This window comes from Scardinius erythrophthalmus, assembly GCF_964197995.2.
Source record: "Scardinius erythrophthalmus genome assembly, chromosome: 8".
Classification (NCBI taxonomy): Eukaryota; Metazoa; Chordata; class Actinopteri; order Cypriniformes; family Leuciscidae; genus Scardinius; species Scardinius erythrophthalmus.
Genome location: NC_138228.1, coordinates 17,901,975 through 17,924,514, shown reverse-complemented (window position 1 = coordinate 17,924,514; position 22,540 = coordinate 17,901,975). Strand labels below are relative to the sequence as shown.

Below are 22,540 nucleotides of genomic sequence, written 5' to 3'. Positions count from 1 at the left end.
AATTGTGAGATAAAAAGTCGCAATTATCTTTTTTTTTTTTTGTGGCGGAAAAAAGCTTCCATATTTAATGGATCAAAAGGGACAGTAAAGACATTTATAATGTTAAAAATTTCTATTCATTGAAAAATCCTGAGAAAAAGTATCACGATTTCGACAAAAATAAATGTTTTCAACATTAATAATACGGAACGATTTTTGAGCAGCAAATCATCATATTAGAATGATTTCTAAAGGATCATGTGACACTGAAGACTGGAGTAATGATGCTGAAAATGTTTGACATCAGCTTTGACATCACAGGAATAAATTGCATTTTAAAATACATTCAAATAGAAAACAGTCACTTTAAATTGTAATAGTATTTCACAATATAACTGTTTTTACTCTATGTTTGATCAAATAAATGCAGCCTGAGCATACTGAAAAGTAGAATTAAATCTATTTAAATGATTACTTGTTTAAAAAGTACAAAGTACTATTAAATATCCAATACCCTTTCCCACAATCCCAACGTTTCTTACTGCTGTCTGACAGAGGTTGTCCACCATGCCCTTGTCCCCGCGGGCGACTCTCATGAGGCAGTGGAGGGTTCGGCCCTTGCGGTGCAGTCCTGAGCAGTGCGCCTCGATCTCTCCTCGACAATGCAACACGATCTCAGGACTCAGAGAGAAATCCTCCATTAGCATGCGTCTGTAGTCCAGCATCTCACCCTGACAGTCTCCCGTCACAGTACGGCCTGAGATGACAGCGGTGAAAACCACGGGAAGGGACAAAACAATGGACAAGCTTATTAGGTTGCAGAAAATCAATAAATAGCCTTAAACAGAGAAACATGCATGAATGAAAAGAAACTATATGCCTGGAATAGAATTCAAGCGCATTGTTTACGTCATACTGCACAGTATATACAGTATATTGCATGTAATGTTTAAAAAAAAAAAAAGCAGTGTGCTCTATGAATGTATTTTGTGCAGACTAACTCTTGAGTTGTATACTGTACATTTTCACACTTGTACACGACATACTGTCATCTGTTTTCTTCTATGCAAACAGAACATTTACATCCTGCATTCAATTTGCACACTACAAAATAATAGGGGTGCTAATATTCACTGAATATTTAAAGGGATGGTATAATGCCCCATTTTACAAGATGTAAAATAAGTCTCTGATGTCCCCAGAGTGTGTATGTGAAGTTTTAGCTTAAAATACCCCACAGATATGTTTTTAACAGCATGTTAAAATTGTCCCTTTTTGAGGGTGAGCAAAAACGGTCGTTTTGTGTGTGTCCCTTTAAATACAAATGAGCTGCTGCTCCCGGCACAGAGGGCGGAGCTTCAAGAGCTTGTGTGTGTGTGTGTGTGTGTGTGTGTGTGTGTGTGTGTGTGTGTGTGTGTGTGTGTGTGTGTGTGTGTGTGTGTGTGTGTGTGTGTGTGTGTGTGTGTGTGTGTGTGTGTGTGTGTGTGTGTGTGTGTGTGTGTGTGTGTGTGTGTGTGTGTGTGTGTGTGCGTGTTAGCAGCTCCGATTACCTCACACAGACAAGCACTGAAATGTCAGAAACTGTTCTGCCTTTTATGTTTAAACTGGAGTCGGACAATGATGAAGAGACTCAAGAAGAAGTGACAACATGTAGAATGAAACAGGACGTTTCTGAATGGTTAGTTGATGAATTTATGTTGCTGATGTGGAGCTAACTATCTTCAAGACTTTGATTTGCATATTCTGTCATGATATTCTATAAAATCGCTTGTGTGGGAACTGTTGTAAGATGCTTACAGAGTGACTTGCTATTGCATTTGTGTTATGTTCTGTATTGCATGTGAAAAGACGGATGCGACAGCTTGAGCAGACTCACAAATGTGCTCTACTACAACAACTCTTCCTCTTCTCAACATGGACTGTGTTCCCGAGGGCGGGGTTTATGTAAATTTTAGGGTTAGTGATGTCACTAACCCTGGAGGAATCTTGTGTAGTCCATAACAGCCGTTTGTTGTAGTCCTTAAAAAATGATTTCTTTAAAAGCAAATATCTTCCTTTGCTTTGAACTTTGAGCGTTGTAACTTTGCAGATGTTGTTTATGCTCAAACAGTAACATTACACACTAACTTAAGTTAGAAAGGTGAAATCTTTAATTATATTTATATTTATATTATAATGTATAATAATTCATTTAGATTTAATATTCTGGTGGATGCTGATAATTATTTATTATTTTTTATGACTAATATTAAATTTCCATAATATTTTGTCCAAAAAAAAAGAAAATACAATAAAAACTAAAACGAACTGGTACCACACAAAAAAAAAAAAAAAAAAAATGTAGCATGAGTACAATTGTACTATTCTACTACAAACATACCCAGATTTGGGGTAAATAGATGTATATTAACAGACCTCTGTGAACAGCAGATTCCAGGCAGAGGAGGAGGTAGGAGAGTCTGGCCTCTCGTGCGCGGGGCATGCTGGTGTCCGGGTTACAATGATATTTGCGTAGGTCGGCCTTACAGGCCTTTGCAAGGGAGTAACTGACTTTATAATCTTGAGCAATGAGCTTTTGCCGAGTTGTCAGGGCGTTTCTGCACTGTGGACAGAGATGCTTATTAAGTACACGGACAGGACAAACACATACACTAAACTGACCACCAACATTCCTATGGGTTCTTCTAATCTAGACTATGACTTCAGTTCAGAAACTACCCTCCCACACTGACATTTAATGCACATACTGTTGCACTAAACTGGTAAAAAAAAAAAAAAACTTGTTTCTATTACATTTGCATTTACATTGAATGTGTTTAATTCCCATAATATCACCTTTTCTGACATCGCGTCCTCAAATTTATGGTTGAACAGGCATTTGTACACTCTGCCTTCTCCCACTTGGGTCTGAAAAAAAGCAATAAAAGCAATAAAATGTTAAGCATTGACAGGTCAACCGGGAGATATTCAACACTTCATGTTCAGACATGTGATATGTGCACACATCGGCCAACATCTCCTACACAAAGCAGCTATGTGGTCTAATCCTGTCATTCTGACTCATAGCACATGACGGCCAGCTGTCAATCATGTCAGCCTACCCCCTTCTTGATACTGGACCAGAAAATTACATACTTGTAGTGAATAATACAAGTATGCAAATTAGGTATATTAGAGAAGGTGACATACATTTTCACAGAAGCGCTCCCGATCGTCTCGGCAGGAGAAGTAGAGGTAGCGGTCGAGGTGGAAATCATCCGCAGACAGTTCGGCCACTCTCATGATGGACTTTTTGCAGTCGCCCTTGATTTTATGAGCCTTATCCTGCTGCTCTGCCTCCCTGACCAGAGCCCTCTCCAGACATGCAATCACCTCGCCCTGGGAATGCAGGTCCTAACAGGAAGAAAAAAAGAAGGACAAATTAGTTGGCTTTGGAGCTCACAGCTTGGCTTAGGGTTTATTTTGGGACAACAGATATGTTAGACTGAAGAGATAAACGGGAGGGAAGAAAAATGTCAACTAGTTAGATGTTTTACAGAGAAAATCAAAGAGACTACCAATGATGCTTTTAATTATGAGATGAAAAGACAAGAATAAATTCTTTGAGAAAAGTGCAAAAAAAAAATTATTTAATATAATTATTTTGCTTCCACTTTATATTAGGTGTCCTGACTGCAAAGATTATAAATTAAATTACTACTATGTACTAATATTAAAATTAATAATTTGATACGATACACTTATTGTGTACATACATGTTTTTACATTGTACTTATATTTTTTAAAATACCTGCATGTAATTACAGCTGTATAATTACACTGTTGAGGCTTCCCTTACACCTCAACCAACACTTAAAAACACCCATACCACCAAACCCGTCCCAAACCTTGCCCGTATCCCACCTCGATAGCACCAAATGTGTTTTGTAATACAATGTGAACTCAATAAGTACATTGTACATTTACTTGTACATTTTTTTTATGTAGGTACATAGTAGTTAAGGACACCTAATATAAAGTGTGACCATTATTTTATTTAAATAATTTCTGTTATAAGCTTATTTGCTTTATTATATAGGAGAGAAAGACAGTAAAGTGCAGGGAGAGAGTAGTGTTATTTTAGTATTATTTACATACTATTATAATGTATAGTATTTGTTAATATTTAGCATTTCATTTTTTTAATATTAATATAAATAATATGTACATATTATAGTAGTTTTTATTTTTTTATTTAAGTTTTAGTAATTTTTATGTGGTTTTGTTATTTTGATTCATTTTTCTACTTAGGTTTTTTATTTATTTTAGTTTTTAGTTTTTTTAAGCTGCAGTCCGTAACTTTTTGGGTTAAAAAATTATCCAAAATAAATTTGAGCAAGTACATAACCAGTCGGTGTTCAAAACTATCTGCTTGCCGTAGCTCAATTCAAAACAGTAAGCTTGTAATAATGTTTTTAATTCCAGTGGTACTGGTAGATTTCCGCGGAAATTCGAGCATGTCTTTGCGTCATTACGTCCCATCTGTACACATAAAGAAGGAGTCTCGGCTAGTAGGCTATATTGCGTGTGAGGATGTTGGAGGTGGAGATTTATAGCCTTTACTCACAGCACTTGATATAATTAAACTTATAAATTTGATGGCGGATCCAGAAAGGTTCGAACGACAATCACCAGTGACAACTGGAGATTCACCCGTTGTAAAATGCAAAAGACTTCGAACTTCAGAGTGGCTACAGAAAAAAAGAGACTGCAACCGGGCCCATGCGAAAACAAGGATAATATCGGAAGGGCATTAAATGTAGTCACGCAATGCTGATGTTGTTAATATTAACAATTTGATGTCAGGGTTCTGTCACTTCAGTCTAGTTCATTTCTTGGTTTTGTGACAGAGCTCTGACACTCCTGGTCTTGTCTCGGCTGAGTGCACAGTTTCGAGTGTGCTCGAGCCATGCACTCACTTGTCTACGTGCCTTGTTACATGTGCGGGGCATGGTGTTTGGATCCCGGCACGTCGGTCTAGTTTGGTTTCGATTCTGTGTCAGGATTCAGACGTCTATGCTCCGCGTGTTTGTTTTCTGTTGTGAGCGCACGGAATGAGCTTTCGCTCGTTCTCGTGTGCTCTGTCTTGTCACGTGAGCTTGCGGTTTCGGGTTTACTCGAGCCGTACGCTCTCCCGTCTGCATGTGTTGTTGTGCCCTTATAGCATGCGGTTCGTGTTTACGTCAGCCGCATGCTTTCATGTCATGTTTTGTCTTGTGCCATGTAGCACACAGCTTGTGTTTTACACTAGCTGTGTGCTTTCATGTTGTCATGTTTTGTGTGAACATGTGGCTTATGAGTGTTCTCATTGGCTGCGTGTTCATGTCTAGTTTTGTGTAAGCACATGACTTGTGATTTGTTTTACTTGCCATGTGCTTGTGTTTTTGTCATGTTTGATGTGAGCACATGCCATGTGCTCTCCTGTCTATTGTCTAACCCCACCCACCTTGTTACCTGATTATTGGTTTATTTGCCCCACCTGTCTTCCCTCGTTACCTGCCTTGTTTGCTCCCTATTTATTATCCCTGTGTTTGCAGTCCTGTGCTCTTTCATCATTGTATGTATCCCTGCTGTGTGCGCCATCCCCCGCCTCGGAATAGTTTTTGTTTGATATTTTGACGAATAAAAACCCATCTTCCTGCAATTGAGTCCTCGCTTCATCCCTCACCCACAAACCTGACATTTGAGAACAAAGTATAATTTGCACGGTTTGACGTGATATGATAAAGCGATCATTAGATTTAACCAGCGCGATTTACTGCAATGCTTGTTTTCCCTTAGTTGGTCAGAACAAAAATGGATGTTACTTACAGATGACATTTTCCGGTGAAAATGTTTATGTTGGTCATACTTCCAAAAATTAGAATCTGTGATTCTGAATGACAGTATCCACACCGGCGCGGCGACTGACAGCCGCACATTCTCCTCAAAACATTGGATTCATCCGCACTGTGCCGTGCCGAGGCACAACCCACGTAAAGTTGATAATTCCGCGAATAACTGCAATTGCAGATTTCGAACAGAGATGGCGACAAAGAGGAAAAACTACGGATTGCAGCTTTAAGTACTATTTCATTTCATTTGCCAAGGCAAGATTTCTAATTTTCTTTTAAATTTAAGTTTAAATTCTAATATTTATTTCAGCTTTAGTTCAATCTATTAGCAGTTTTAGTTAACAATAACAACACTGGGACAGTGAGAGATATTAAATAAATTAAGATAAATTAAAATGAATACAAATTAAAAATACAATATAAATTATATTTAGATATATATATATATAAAAAATAAACTTAAAAAAAAATCTGCTAAAGAATGTTGCCAATTTTAAATCATTGGCCAGAGAATTTAATTGATGGCCAAGTCTTAAGCCGCTGAACACTTCTTGAGGCCTGGGAAAAAACACCACCTAAGGAAACTACAAACAAGTAAAACAGTGTTGATGATGATATTCAAACATCCACTCAGTAATTAAGTGCCAGAATTTAAGGCACGCAACTTCATGATAAAATTGAAAGGCTTTACAGAACGGGAGCTGTCAGTTACTCTTATAATAGTACCTAATTACTACATAGCCCATGATCTAAAAAGCCATTGAAATATGTGTACACCCACTAAGATGCTTAATATAATTTTCATTCCTCACTTGCCATCTTGTCTGTGTGGCAGTCTAAGCTTATTTAGGATATTTTAAGTCAATGAGCAGACAAGTCTAAAGTTAACTTTTTTAATTTCAGCAGAGAGCACCCGGGGGAACAAGGCAAGTGCAGTGATCGGGTGCCCAGTTTCAATCATGCCTGGAGGAATGTGGATACTTTGGGAATGGCAGAGTCACTACATAACAGAGCCATCTGGTACCAAGCCAACATCCTATGGTTTCCCAAAGGGACATTCTAGAGCTTTGCGGTTTTAAGTAGGCTAGGAGTCAAAGCATTCTCCACTATTATTGGAACGCAAGCTTACTTTTTCTCCGACAGTGATGCTTCCACACTGCAGGGTGTTGATGTCTTCTCTGCAGTTATCCATAAAGCCACATATGAGCCGATAGTCGCTGAAGACGATGCTGGTCATCTTGGTAATGTACTGATGACACTGGCGTTCTGTGATGTTAGCACGGTGGTCCACCAGGCAGGACATCAGATAGCCTTTCCCTCGCTCCTCATCTGCACACTCTTTCAGCTAAGAAACAGATTAATGCTCTTTTTTTAATTATCCGTGAGATGGAGCAGTCAGGCATCAATGCTACAGATATGAAGAATTTTCATTCCCTATTTAATATCAAGTCAATGTATAATGGTAATTAAATTGTGAATTCAACCAAAAATGTGCATCAAAACACACACGCACGCACGCACACATACACACGAAGAGGTTAGCGAGAAACTTTTGTCCACTGAGATTCATTTTAATTACATTATGGCAGCTTAGAGTGCAGTCAAACATAAAACCACACTGCATTATAAATGTAGATGGCAGTTTCTCTGCACCATATAAAAAAAAGAAAATATGAAAAAATTCAGGAATTTCTACCAGAGCCATGAATAGCTATATTTGGATTACTCATTCTAGAATTACTGGGGTGGTTTTGTTGGAGAGTGCATCTGCATAAAAAAAAAGAAGAAGAAGAAGAAAAAAATGACTAAAGACTTTTAGTGTGACTTTTAGAGCTCAACGATTTAGGAAAAACTCTTTACAAGACCCAACTCAAACCTCTTTCAGTAATCATAACGTGAACAGAGTATTAAAGGAAATTCTTTTTCATAGGCCATATTCCCACTCCTTTTGATCCATTCAATATGACTATAAAATAATAAATAAGATTTTTATTGTGATTATTATTATTAAATATTAAATCCAGAGGGGATATTTGATAAGTTCGATTAAACCATCAAAATATTTTATATATATATATGAGAGATGAACAAAACACTAAGGTTAATGTATTTATCTGACAAAATTATTTGGCAAAAAAGGCAACAAAGCTACAGGTTTTATTTTATTATGCAAAAAAACAAAAATCTCACAAATGCAAACAATTTTTTATAATTTCCTAGGCTGGACATAACATTTGGCGACTACTGTAAAAGAACACAGTGCCGTGTTTCACTCTGAAACCTGCAGTGCACAGATTTATTAAATAAAATGACACACTCACTGAAGGGGGTGGATTGGAATCCACTGCTGCTTCAATGTTTATGTAATGAGTGATTGTAATCAAGGTATTAATCAATATCTTTCCTTCTAAATATCAAATGAGTTGAATGACTTCTCTGGAGATTTTAATTTGTTATAGAAGTTATCAGTGTGATTACTGAAATGTTCTTTTCATGTATTCTTTAATGTCAGTATTTGATATCTAAATGCAGTAACAGTAATTGCTTATTTAGCCCGGCTTCCAGAAATGAAATATGGACTTGTTTTGTGTTTGAGAAAGGTCTTCAAAGTGTTAAAACAAATAGGGGTCATTGAAGTCTATAGTTTAAGGGACCCTTTCTCAGTCAAAGCCTATATTTTCCATTTAGATTAAAGTGTCCTATCCTTGAGAGAAAGAACTTGTTATCTTGAAGTTTTGAGACGAGACTCCTGTTTATAGTTGCCTGGCCAAATCCATCCTTGGAACCGTGTCGGTGTGTGTGTTAGTCTTCTTCGTTACAGGTTAAGGAACCACTGGTATTATTGGAGATTGACTGAGGTGTTGTTCTGGACATGCTGGCGCCCAGCAACCCAAATCTGCGACCTGGAAGGTCATGACATGCCTAACTTCAGGGTCCGAGTGTCAGCTGCATAATCTATGTAGATATGCTTCAGTCTATCTGTATATGTGTGGAAAATTACTATGTTCATCTATTTCTTAGCCAATGAGAATCATTCAACCTGTGAGCAATGACGTAGCTTAGACCTTGGTGAAGGGTATAACTGGTGTGTGTGTGTGTGGTGAAGGGTATAACTGCTGTGATCTTTGTAAAGCCTGTTTTATACTTCTGCGTCGAACTGCCGCCGTAGCTACGTCGTAGGCTGTGTGTAGCGCGCGTACTCTACGGCGTACCCTAACGTGCACCTCTCCAAAAATGTAACAACGCGTCAATTCTACGCAGACACAAGCGCGGTGATTGGTCTGCCAGAACCCCTCCCTCGGGGTTTCACATGCTCCCAAGGTGCGCGTCAACGCGGACAACGACACAGAAGTATAAATTAAAACCAACACGTTGCCTACGGCGTATAGGCTCCGGCGTAGGTCCGACGCAGAAGTATAATGAGGCCTTAACTGTAGGCGAGGCGGCCTACGAACTCCTGTGTGAGTCTTGAAGCTGAACTTCTGCTGATGAAACTGCAAACTATCTTCAGTAAAACTTTTCTTCAATTTATTATAATTCTGACTCCGGGTCTTCTTTCAAACATCTGGTCCTTGTGTCCTAAACTGTTAACCCCTAACACTCACATACACTCAAGGTGAGAGAATCGAACAGACTGAACAGATAAGGACCAAAAGTAATATGATTCAGCAAAACAACGGCAGAACCTGACCTCTAACATGGTGCTCGTACACACTTCCAGCGCCACAGACTCAAACTTCGGATCCGTGGTCAGGTTCAGCTTGTAGTTCCACAACAGCTAGAAAAAGGAGAGGTAACATTATTAGAAATACGAAACATTACAAATATGCATATTAATGTAATTTATGTGTTGTAGTGATGTTTGTGAATCCACTGGCAGGAACATTTATCAGCAAATAAAGATGCACATTTCAAATTTGTTTTTCACACAAAGCTATCGTGACTTCAGAAGACTTGAAATAAAGTGTGACTTCTACGATGTGTTTGCATCTTTTTTGAAGCTTGAAGGCTTCGGTTCCCAATTTCTCCCTTTGACGTTTCAGTCATACCGCTTTGGAATGACATTAAGGTGAATAAATAATGACAATTTTAATTTTCAGGTGAACTATTCCTTTACGTCAGTCAGTGCTTACAAAAGAATCTCTAGTTTTCTGGAGTCATGAAGTTGAATGCTGTACTGGCAGTGCAGTTAAAAAGATGTAATGCTTTGTTCATTTTATGGTTTGTGCAGAAAATAACTGCCAAATAGAAAGTAACAGATTTCAGTTTAAAGAGAAAAAATGAAACATTCTATTTAAATAATAAGATCTCAGTTGAAGTAAACAGCCTTGTAGTTACTGTATCACACACCAAAGCTCAAACTCTCTAAGTAATATAATTGCACATTAATAGTGACACTAACTAAAAGTGCTGATGAATGTTTCAAAACGGAAGAGAGCTCATGTCTTTATCATCATTATTGCTCAACTATAAGCCTTGCTTAATGAGACGGGTGACTCAGGCCTGAATCATATGCTTAAATTTTCCTCGTTTCTGATTTGTGGACCAGGCCTCAGCACCGCGGTCTTAATGAGAACATCAAAGCCACGAACGTTAGGGAAGGAGATCAGAAACAGATACCTCTCTCGGGGCCCCACCAAATTAATTGCGGGCTGCAGTCATCATTAGAAAGTGATTAGGCCATTATTCTTCTGAAATTACTTGCTGATCTTACTAGTCTCTAAATCCTACTGAGGCATTCTCTCGTAAAGCTACAAAGAATTGTCTGAAAGAATAAAGTGCGTACAGGGGGTCTAGTAAACAGGGAGGAGCATCACCATAAGAGAAGTGTGAAGCTGTGAAGCTGTGAAGGAGATGAGTCATATTGAAGGACAGTAGGACGCAGATGATAATTATTATTAAAGGCAGGGCTTTTTGAGTACTTACATGGTTGCAATCCGTAGAAATCTCTGTGTCCTGTAAAAGAAAGAGGGAGAGAATTTTTTTAAATGTGTCTTTTACTTTTCACTTCATTTCCTTCTCCTTATTCATTTATTCAGAATGATTTCCAATACTGAAGTTTTATGGTCTGAAAATCATGGTAGTAAAGCTATATTGCTCGCAGTAAATAAAGACAAAAAAATAAATAAAATAATATAAAAATAAAATAAATAAAAAAAGCAAATAAAATAAAAAACACTTTACAATAAGGTCTCATTTGTTAACATTAGTTCATTTATTAACTAACTTGAACTATCAATGAGTAATACATTTGTTACAGTATTATTAATCTTTTTAATGAATGTTAGTTGATAAAAATCCAGCTGTTCATTGATTGTTCATGTTAGTTCACAATGTATTACCCTATAATGTTAACAAATACAACATTTGATTTTAATAAAGTATTAGTAAATGTTGAAACTAACATTAACTAAGATGAATAAATGCTATATAAGTATTGTTCATTCTTAGTTTATGTTAACTAAAGTGTTAACTAATGCAAACTAAGGAAACCTTATTTTAAAGTGTTACCATAATAAAATAAAATATAAAAATAAAATCAAAATTATTAACATGGTCCAAAATCAACCGATGCTGATACATTTTTAAAATCCCAAATTTATGAAACAGAATAGATTTTTTTTGTTTTAGTTATGTCTTTGAGTACATACAGTATCTTCCAATGCAGACACATTTGCTTTACAAATAAAACAAACAAAAACACATACACAAACACCAACATTAGCATTATAAATAAGAGTTAAACAGTTAAAGACGCTGTTAAGCATATAGAAGTACGGATAGTTCTGGTCCTTGATATGAAATTCTGATAGCGTTCCTGTCGTAATTGAAATGCAGTACAATATCAGCTATGTAACAAAACATTAAAGCCTCTTAATAATTCAAGCACATAAAGAGAATGCCTTGTGACTTCTAGTTTTCCTTCCTCAACAAAATTCATTATTTCAGCAGTATGTCTGTTTTTTCTCATTCTAGCAGGGTAAGACCACAGTCTGCAAACTGTCAATAACCACAGTCTCTAACCTAGCACAGTAAACAACTGCTGAGTGACTCATAGAGCATGAAAATGCAATTAGCAATTGTCAGGGGACGACAACAACAGAGTCAAACAGGCAAAAATCAATGTGCATTAACATACAATGCTCTAACAATGGCTTGACAATAATATGTCATCCTTCAGTTGCCCTCAGACATCAAAACAAACCTGCCAGCGTGGACACAAAGGAAGATATAGTGTACATTATAAAGTTGATCGAGAGTAGAATAGATATAATAATAATAATAATAATAATATTAATAAGAATGTATATATTTATAATGTATATTATTTATATAATAATTGGTATATATATATATACAGTAATGTGCAAAAGTCTTAGGCATGTTAATATCTGGGGGGGAGGGGGGGAGGGGTATTAACATGCCTAAGACTTTACTGTATAACAACAAAAATAATAGTATTACAATAATAATAATAGTAATATATATATATATATATATATATATATATATATATATATATATATATATACAGTGCTATGCATACGTTTAGACACCCATGCTAAAGTTGACTAAAAAGAGGAATAAAAAATCATCTTTTGGAAATTGAACTTAATGCCTTAATTTAAAAAATTAGGAAAAATCCAACCTTTAAGGACACCAATTTTCTTTGTGAATGAATAATGTATCGTAAATAAATAAATGTTCTTCCTTAAAATACAGGGTGCATAAGTTTAGACACCCCTATGTTAAATTCCCATAGAGGCAGGCAGATTTTTATTTTTAAGTATTTTTATTTTTTAGGATACTATGCATCCTGATAAAGTTCCCTTGGCCTTTGGAATTAAAATAGCCCCACATCATCACATAGCCTTCACCATACCTAGAGATTGGCATGGAGTACTTTCCATAAGATCATCTCTCAATGCAAATCAAACTAGCTATTAGGCTAACTGAAATAAAACCATGCCAATCTCTAGGTATGGTGAAGGCTATATGATGATGTGGGGCTATTTTAATTCCAAAGGCCAAGGGAACTTTATCAGGATGCATAGTATCCTAAAAAATAAAAATACTTAAAAATAAAAATCTGCCTGCCTCTATGGGAATTTAACATAGGGGTGTCTAAACTTATGCACCCTGTATTTTAAGGAAGAACATTTATTTATTTACGATACATTATTCATTCACAAAGAAAATTGGTGTCCTTAAAGGTTGGATTTTTCCTAATTTTTTAAATTAAGGCATTAAGTTCAGTTTCCAAAAGATGATTTTTTATTCCTCTTTTTAGTCAACTTTAGTATGGGTGTCTAAACTTATGCATAGCACTGTATATATATATATATATATATATATATATATATATATATATATATATATATATATATATATATATATATATATATACACACCAATTATTATATAAATAATATACATTATAAATATATACATATAAAACTAAATTATTTATTTTTAAAAATATAATAAATTATCATGAATACTACAGAGAGACAAACTGATAGACAGATTGACAGAAATACAGAGTCACAATCACCAATCCCAATCACCGAAATAAATACTATTCTTAACAACAATGTATTTTAAGTATAAAAAAATTTAGAGATGAGAAAGTCTTATGAATTGACAACTATTTATTTATTGGCAAGCAACATGTGCAGCATATACCATTCCCTCTTTAAGGCTGCTTGTCCACCAAAGTGTTTTTAGCCAGCTTAAAATGTTAGGAGCTCTGCTGAAAGCGCCTAGCTGTGGGCACTTGAGAGTGTTTTGGTAGCGCAGCGTTTTTTGCTGTTGTTTTTTTTTCAGTTGAGACCCTTTGTTTGCTATGATACGGAATTTCCGCAGAAGTGTTACTTGTAACTCATTTCACAGATAGTTTGTTTCTGTGTTGTTTCTATATAAAAATGTCAATACAATGTAACATATTTGCTCTAGCTCTAGTTATAAATAATTTTTCCATTATTATGCTTCTTGTTGTCATCTGTTGAAGCTGAACAAGCAGAACGTGGTGGTTGGTCAGTGTGGTATTTGTCCCACCCCTCCTCCACTGTGATTGGACAGCTGTTCTTCAACTCTCGGCGACCGGTAAAAAACAGCACTTTGGCATGGAAAAGATGCCCGGCATCTCGTTACCAGGGGAGCAGTGTTTCGGAGAACATTGAAGATTCCCTGGGCGCCGCCATTGATTAGCAGACCATCACCTGCTGTTAGCATTCCATTGACTCCCATTTATTTTGGTGTCACTTTGACAGCGAATAACTTTACATCTGAGGCGTTTAAAGACTCCATTTGTCCATTATTTATTTCTAAAGAAACACGAAAATGTAAAAAAGGCTCCATTACCCTGTATCTAGCGTTATGGCCCAGTAGAAACAGTTTTTGTAAAAATAGGCTAACGATTGCGTCATAACCACGCGACTCTCTGTCGCACAGTAGATAAATTACCGTATGGACAGGAGGAGAAGCTTGCGGGCAATCGGGGGGACGTGGAGGCAAAATGACAAAGTAATTAATCAGAATACTTAGCAAAAGTTACTCCTGCTCCTAGCTCATGGACACCTCCTACTCACGCTCTCCGTCTCTGCAAGTTTCGGAAGGGAATGATTCAGATCATCTGCTACTAGAAGACAGACGGTTTGCTCAGTTTGAGTCTGCGCAGTACGCTCGACCATCAGGAAGAGAGTGCTTCTAATTAACTTCACTTTTCTCTGTTGAATCCAATGGGGTCGCTGGGTCCATTTATTTTACTGTCTATGGTCGTTACGCTCATGCAGTTTTAAAAACGTGGCTCTCCCATTGAAAACGATTATAAAAATATGCCAGCCGCGTGAAAAAACGTGTTGGTGGATAGATACAGGGCCTTAGAGGTAAATAGGAACAGCTTAGAGCTTAACAAATATAGCATTCCTGTGAAATAAATAAAAAACAGAAGAGTCTTTATCAACAGAAAGTAATCAAATGTAAAACAACACTGTATAGTCTTCACTGTATAAATTAAACATAGATTAATCCTACTAAATCTACTAAAGAGAAATTAGTGATTTTCTCTTTGTCTTTTCTTGTTTGATTAACATTGCCACAGATGGCAGCAGTATTATTAGGTTGCTGTCACATTAAAACCGAATGCACGGATCCATTATACTGTTACACATGCAATTTATTTCCCAACTGTTTATGTTCACTTAAAACAAAACTGACAGTGTTTAAGCAAATACACACCAAACCGGGCATTTTGATATATTTCTGTGTGTATTTAACCATTTAGGCGCAAACCTGAAACTCAATGTTCACTTTGCCTGTCCATGTTCCACTTTGGTTTGGAGCACGCACACAGAAAGCTTTCTTGCTGTCATTGCTGTAGGGTTGCTGTCATTGCAATGTCTCCACTCTCCGCAAAGACATTGCAAATTTATTGTCCTTTTCAGACACCTGGTAGAACTGACAGACCGGTGAATGTAGAGAACCAATTTTAGCAGCACATAGAAAAAAAATGTCTGGTGAGTTTAGCGTCATCTGATCGGCTCTTCTGATTGGCCTTTATAGGACAGACAGATAGAGAGCTAAAGACAGACAGATTTTAGGAAGACCTGGTCCTGTTTTTGTGACATTCTTACATTAAAAATAAAGCAGCATGTGTACTGAATCCTCATAGCACTTAAGCAACAGCTGATAAAACTAGTACCATTAGTGTTCTATACCCACATAAAACAACTAAACAGATTCATCGTTAACGTTCATGAAGGGGATCAGAAGACGATATTGCAGCATAACCACATAACAGGCTCTAAATAGGAACATACTGATATCTGAGCTCAGTAACCACACCCGGATCAATCATCCAGTTTCTCATCGGGAGCCAGAACAGGATATTTCTATTTGTACGTCAGGGCTCTGTGATTACAGGGCGGTCAGGGCATACATGGATCATCTACTAACTCTGAGAGATTACACATTGCTTGCTTTCCTGTAATAATTTGATAAAGCTTGAATTTGGACGATTTGGTTCAAAGGGTTCACAGAACTCTGCTGGGATTCACTTGTTCGAACTACAGTAAAATCACTACAGTTTTTATTAGTGACATCAATCTTCAGTGACTTTTTCTTTTTCAATTAATTTGGTCCATGTATCCTGTGATCAATTTAAAAAAAAAAATAAAAACTAACAAGGCATGTGTTTTGGATCACATAGCAATGAAAGGTGGTCGGGTGGGTGGAACAGTTGAAATGTCAATGGTCTCTATGCAATGAATATCAGTTATCTTCTAAACTGTAAGTCAGTCTGATTCATTAAGAAGCAGAAGGAAATATTATAGACCACTGGACCATTTTCCCCATAATCCACATCAGGCAATGTGGGTTGAATAATAACTGGAGTCTAGGCTGACAAACACTTCCTATTACAATTTCTAGTAGACTGCAGACATCTGTGAATGCAAATGTACCGTTTTAAAGCTCCCCAATGATTTCTACTAATAGTTGGCCATCCATCTTATTTTTTTCAATGATGAGTGTTGGTTATGACCCAATAAGAGCTTTCCTACAACTTTCAAAAGAAATAAAAAGAAAAATAACAACAAAAGTCTGGTTAATAATAACAACCATCTCTCCAGTTATATCAGCTTCATTGACTATAAAGATAGCGCTCTTTGATTGCTTTTTTGATATAACCCATTCATAATTTGAATAAAATTCTAATTTTTCATGCTGTCAAGTACACTGTAAAAAAATTATATGATCAATAAGTTATGACAACAAGATTCAACTTCAGTCAGTTTAATGTAATTTAAGTGGAAATGACTTAAACATTCAAGTTGATTGTACTTTAAAATTTATGACAACAACTTTATTTTTTCCACACGGCAAAGTTTCGGCAGATACAACTGTATTAAAATGAGGGATTTATCCCGAAACTGAGATGTTTGATAACAACAACAACAACAACAAAAAAAAAATCAGAAGTGTCAAAATAGATCCGTGCATTAAAGTGTGAGACCTGCCACTTGTTCTGTTACCTGTAAAATGTTTCTGTTTTGCATTCTCTTCAATATGATTTTTTAAATTCAATGTTTATTTAACTGAACTACGTGTTTATGTTTTAGCATCTTTACTTATAATCATTTATAGCATTAAAATTAACTAACTTAATTTATTTCATACATTTCATTTGCAAATAGTCAAATTAAAAAATATTACAACAAAATAGTCACAACAGTTTTCCTTTGAAACTGAAACCGTGAAATTTGACTGATAGAGACTACTGAAATTTTGGTAAAGTGACAACCCTATGTCTGACTAATTGTTTTGTGCAATTCGAGTTTAATCAGAAACCCAGTCCTGCTCTGAAAAAAATAAATAAAAAAAACTGGCTTCAAAAAGCCAAACAATTCCTTAGTATGAAAGTATAGTAGTTTTGTTGCAGGACTATAAGACCATCTGAAGAATAATTAAAAGGGAAGATAAATGTTTTACAATAGGGAGGGACAAAGTCTTCTCCCAAACTTCCTTCTAAAGTAGTGAGATAATGTTTAACTTGGCAGATACTTTGCTTAGAAGGAAAATCATTTAAAATAAAACTAGATACACCCAAAAAATAAGGTACCCTACCAAACAAAAGTTGAGACGGTAAGATTTGTTTTTTATATGTCTCTTTTGTTCACAAAGGCTGCATTTATTCGATAAAAAACAGTAAAAAAACAGTAACACTGTAAAATATTATTGCAAGTTTTTTTATTTAAAGTGTAATTTATTCTTGTGATGCAGATCTGAATTTTCAGCATCATTACTCCAGTCTTCAGTTTCACATGATCCTTCAGAAATCATTCTAATATGATGATTTGCTGATCAAGAAACATTTCTGATTATTAATCAATGTTGAAAACAGTCGTACTGCTTATTATTTTTGTGAAAACCGTGATACATTTTGGGTTTTGTTGATGACGTTCAAAAGTAAACAATTGTTTTGTTTTTTTATTTAACTGTGTTTATTTAACATAAACATACATAAACAGTTGAATTGAATTTATTAAATGCTTAATAAAGTATGTTTATTTCATTAAAAAAGTTTCTTACAACATGCCAGTGCATTTTTATTTTGAGTTAAAAACAATCACAACAAGTAGCATTTCTGACCTGAGTCTATGTTTGCTTCACATAACTAAGCTGAAAATATGTTGAAAAACACAATCTTTCATAAAATAGGCTTTTATGAAGCAACATAAATGGAGAAAACTAATGACCAGTGGTTTGAAAAAATACATCTGCAGGGCGTAATGCAAATTAGACATGCAGTGACAATTAAGCAATTTACGGTAATGGTTTGGATTCTGTTAGAGTAATGACCATTTGGATATATAATGAACACAGTTCGTGATAAATCTCAATAGCCAATAATTGAATTACTAAATTGTACTACTGTTCACTTTATAAACAAACCTGATCTTGCTCTGACTGAATCTGACAGGATGGATGGTAAACTGATCTCTTTTGAGCATGCTCACCTAAAATATTCCCGTATTTTCTGACAAGGTTTATAAAATTATAATTTCTGCTTTTGCTGGTAAAATAAATCAGTTGTGAGGGACAGAAATCTCTTTGCTGTGACACCAACATCTGTGTTTGCTGTGACATCTCTTTGCTCTGCGCACCGGGTTCAGGGTTCGTCATAAGTGATAAAGAGTAGACGGAACAAGTCATGGATGAACCACCGTCAACAAGTGCAGCTTCAGTCAGGTTGAGACCTAATAAAAAGGTGAAGTTTCACTCAGTCAGGGATTTGCTTACGGCAGAGCGCATTAAGCACTCGCTCACCTCTTTCATGCACAGATGAGTGATTATGACACCAGCCTTGAATCTTTCCCTTCTCCCTTCAGAGAAACCCAAACTCTCTGCGACTGTATTAGCATTAGTATCACCGGCACATTCTCACCTCCCAGAAAACCACCTCCTGCACTTGCAAATGAAATGTCGATTTATGATCGAGTATTTTAACAGTAATTTTCCACTGTGTTCCATATCTTTTTTATATTGAAGTAACCCTTAAAATTTTTGCGGTTATAAACATTACGCCATAAATTATGTCATTTGAGATTAACTTGTGCTGAACTTGGTATAATCCGTTCCTTTGAGCCTGATTAATGAAGCGTCACTATTTGAAACTGTTTTTATGAATCTATACAGACTGGGAGGAGTGTCACAGGAGAAGCACGGAGGGAACAGTGGTCATGTTTTAATATTATATGTTGTAGCATAACCACTTAAGGGTCTGCCAAGTGCAATGTTCACAGCACGACTCTGAAAGATGTGGAAAGTGGAGAGAATACAACCCAGCGTCTGTTCGCCCTCTGAAACGGGCTCTGGTTTCTGTTCAGTGAGATGCACTTTCAGTGAATAAAACATCCATCCTCACTCAGGTGCAAGAGTGAATGTGCCAGTAATGCATGGAAAATGAGTGAGTGACTCAACTGGGTGCTTATCTTTATTTTGAGTGAGAAAAAGCAGATCCCTTACTACCTGGGGGGGGGGGGGTGAATGTCACCGCTGAATGGGTAATAAACTAAAAATATATATATGACCAAAAAAAAAAAAAAACTTCAACCTGCCACTGCAAATAGCAACCGATAAAATTGGGATAGTTTGAAACCGCATATAAAGACACTGCAAATTAAATATAAAACACAAAAATAACATTATGTGCATGCTAGTAAATCAGCCAGACTGTTTCCTTAATCAAAGTACAACAAAAATTATATTCTAGAAAACAATTTTTGTCAAACCCACGTATCGCCAAGTCTGTTTTATTGACTTTATTGACTTGATATATGTGTGTATATATATATATATATATATATATATATATATATATATATATATATATATATATATATATATATATATATATATATATATATATGTATGTGTGTGTGTGTGTGTGTGTGTGCGTGAATATATATATATATATATATATATATTATATATATATATATATATATATATATATATATATATATATATATATATATATATACAGTGAGGAAAATAAGTATTTGAACACCCTGCTATTTTGCAAGTTCTCCCACTTGGAAATCATGGAGGGGTCTGAAATTGTCATGGTAGGTGCATGTCCACTGTGAGAGACATAATCTAAAAAAAAAATCCAGAAATCACAATATATGATTTTTTAACTATTTATTTGTATGATACAGCTGCAAATAAGTATTTGAACACCTGTCTATCAGCTAGAATTCTGACCCTCAAAGGCCTGTTAGTCTGCCTTTAAAATGTCCACCTCCACTCCATTTATTATCCTAAATTAGATGCACCTGTTTGAGGTCGTTAGCTGCATAAAGACACCTGTCCACCCCATACAATCAGTAAGAATCCAACTACTAACATGGCCAAGACCAAAGAGCTGTCCAAAGACACTAGAGACAAAATTGTACACCTCCACAAGGCTGGAAAGGGCTACGGGGAAATTGCCAAGCAGCTTGGTGAAAAAAGGTCCACTGTTGGAGCAATCATTAGAAAATGGAAGAAGCTAAACATGACTGTCAATCTCCCTCGGACTGGGGCTCCATGCAAGATCTCAACTCGTGGGGTCTCAATGATCCTAAGAAAGGTGAGAAATCAGCCCAGAACTACATGGGAGGAGCTGGTCAATGACCTGAAAAGAGCTGGGACCACCGTTTCCAAGGTTACTGCTGGTAATACACTAAGACGTCATGGTTTGAAATCATGCATGGCACGGAAGGTTCCCCTGCTTAAACCAGCACATGTCAAGGCCCGTCTTAAGTTTGCCAATGACCATTTGGATGATCCAGAGGAGTCATGGGAGAAAGTCATGTGGTCAGATGAGACCAAAATAGAACTTTTTGGTCACAATTCCACTAAACGTGTTTGGAGGAAGAAGAATGATGAGTGCCATCCCAAGAACACCATCCCTACTGTGAAGCATGGGGGTGGTAGCATCATGCTTTGGGGGTGTTTTTCTGCACATGGGACAGGGCGACTGCACTGTATTAAGGAGAGGATGACCGGGGCCATGTATTGCGAGATTTTGGGGAACAACCTCCTTCCCTCAGTTAGAGCATTGAAGATGGGTCGAGGCTTGGTCTTCCATCATGACAATGACCCGAAGCACACAGCCAGGATAACCAAGGAGTGGCTCTGTAAGAAGCATATCAAGGTTCTGGCGTGGCCTAGCCAGTCTCCAGACCTAAACCCAAAAGAGAATCTTTGGAGGGAGCTCAAACTCCGTGTTTCTCAGCGACAGCCCAGAAACCTGACTGATCTAGAGAAGATCTGTGTGGAGGAGTGGGCCAAAATCCCTCCTGCAGTGTGTGCAAACCTGGTGAAAAACTACAGGAAACGTTTGACCTCTGTAATTGCAAACAAGGGCTACCAAATATTGTACCAAATATTAACATTGATTTTCTCAGGTGTTCAAATACTTATTTGCAGCTGTATCATACAAATAAATAGTTAAAAAATCATACATTGTGATTTCTGGATTTTTTTTTAGATTATGTCTCTCACAGTGGACATGCACCTACGATGACAATTTCAGACCCCTCCATGATTTCTAAGTGGGAGAACTTGCAAAATAGCAGGGTGTTCAAATACTTATTTTCCTCACTGTATATATATATATATATATATATATATATATACACACACATATATATATAAAAACAAACATAGTACAACGATTTATATAATTGAATTTTCATAATTATTATAATTGAAATTTAAAAAGTGTATATACATAGTAAAATAATTATATTATATATTTCACTTGCCATCAATAAATTGTGTGTGTGTTTATACATTACCGGTCAAAAGTTTGGAAACATTACTATATTTTTAATATTTAATATTTTTATTTATTTAATACATTTATGATGATAATAAATCAGCATATTAGAATGATTTCTGAAGGATCATGTGACACTGAAGACTGGAAAATTTTAATAATATTTCACAATATTACTGTTTTTCCTGTATTTTCGATCAAATAAATGCAGGCTTGATGAGCATAAGAGACCTTTTTTCAAAAACATTAAAAATAATATTGTTTCCAAACTTTCATGACATATATATCACTTTATTCTATAAATATAGTGTCACATCTTAATTTTTAGTACATTTAAATAATACACATTATTTTATGTTTTGTTATCTTAAACCCCCAAAATGTCAGGTGGTGCAACGGTCCAAACAAATGAACAGACTAAGAAAACTAGTCAAAATGGAGTCTTAATAATACAAAGTTAAAAACTTAATACTATGGCATCATTTTTGGTTTGAAACCTTTCATATACAAATGGTAAAAATGGTTAAACCAGCTTTGGTATGGTTAAAAAATGGTTTAACCGCCTGACATAAAAAGTAAAAAAAATTATTGAAATATTTTTAAATGTTATTTAAAAACTGAAACTTGTTTAAACACATGGTTTACAAAAATATGCATTACATCAGTTTTGAAAAGTTTTGAAAAACACCTTTTTTGAAGCTTTATTTGTCAATGACATACATACATACATAAATTGATTGTCTGTCATACTCATACTGCACGGACGTACACTTTGTCATATCGCTAGAAGACATGAATTATAATAATCCGAGTGCTACAAGAACACCTGTTCTTACACTACAGAGGTAAACAACATCAG

General features: G+C 35.9%; 1 protein-coding gene across 1 annotated transcript in view; it reads right to left on the bottom strand.

The window, feature by feature from the left end:
- Window positions 1-22,540, bottom strand: part of glg1b (golgi glycoprotein 1b) — a gene marked incomplete at its 5' end in the record, with an annotated part of 54,819 nt that overhangs the window by 26,120 nt on the left and 6,159 nt on the right. The window contains 7 exons of the mRNA XM_081372582.1: window positions 522-736; window positions 2,395-2,581; window positions 2,815-2,886; window positions 3,169-3,372; window positions 6,982-7,197; window positions 9,544-9,630; window positions 10,779-10,808. Of these exons, the coding sequence (XP_081228708.1) occupies window positions 522-736; window positions 2,395-2,581; window positions 2,815-2,886; window positions 3,169-3,372; window positions 6,982-7,197; window positions 9,544-9,630; window positions 10,779-10,808 (1,011 nt within the window). The remainder of the gene's footprint in view (window positions 1-521; window positions 737-2,394; window positions 2,582-2,814; window positions 2,887-3,168; window positions 3,373-6,981; window positions 7,198-9,543; window positions 9,631-10,778; window positions 10,809-22,540) is intronic.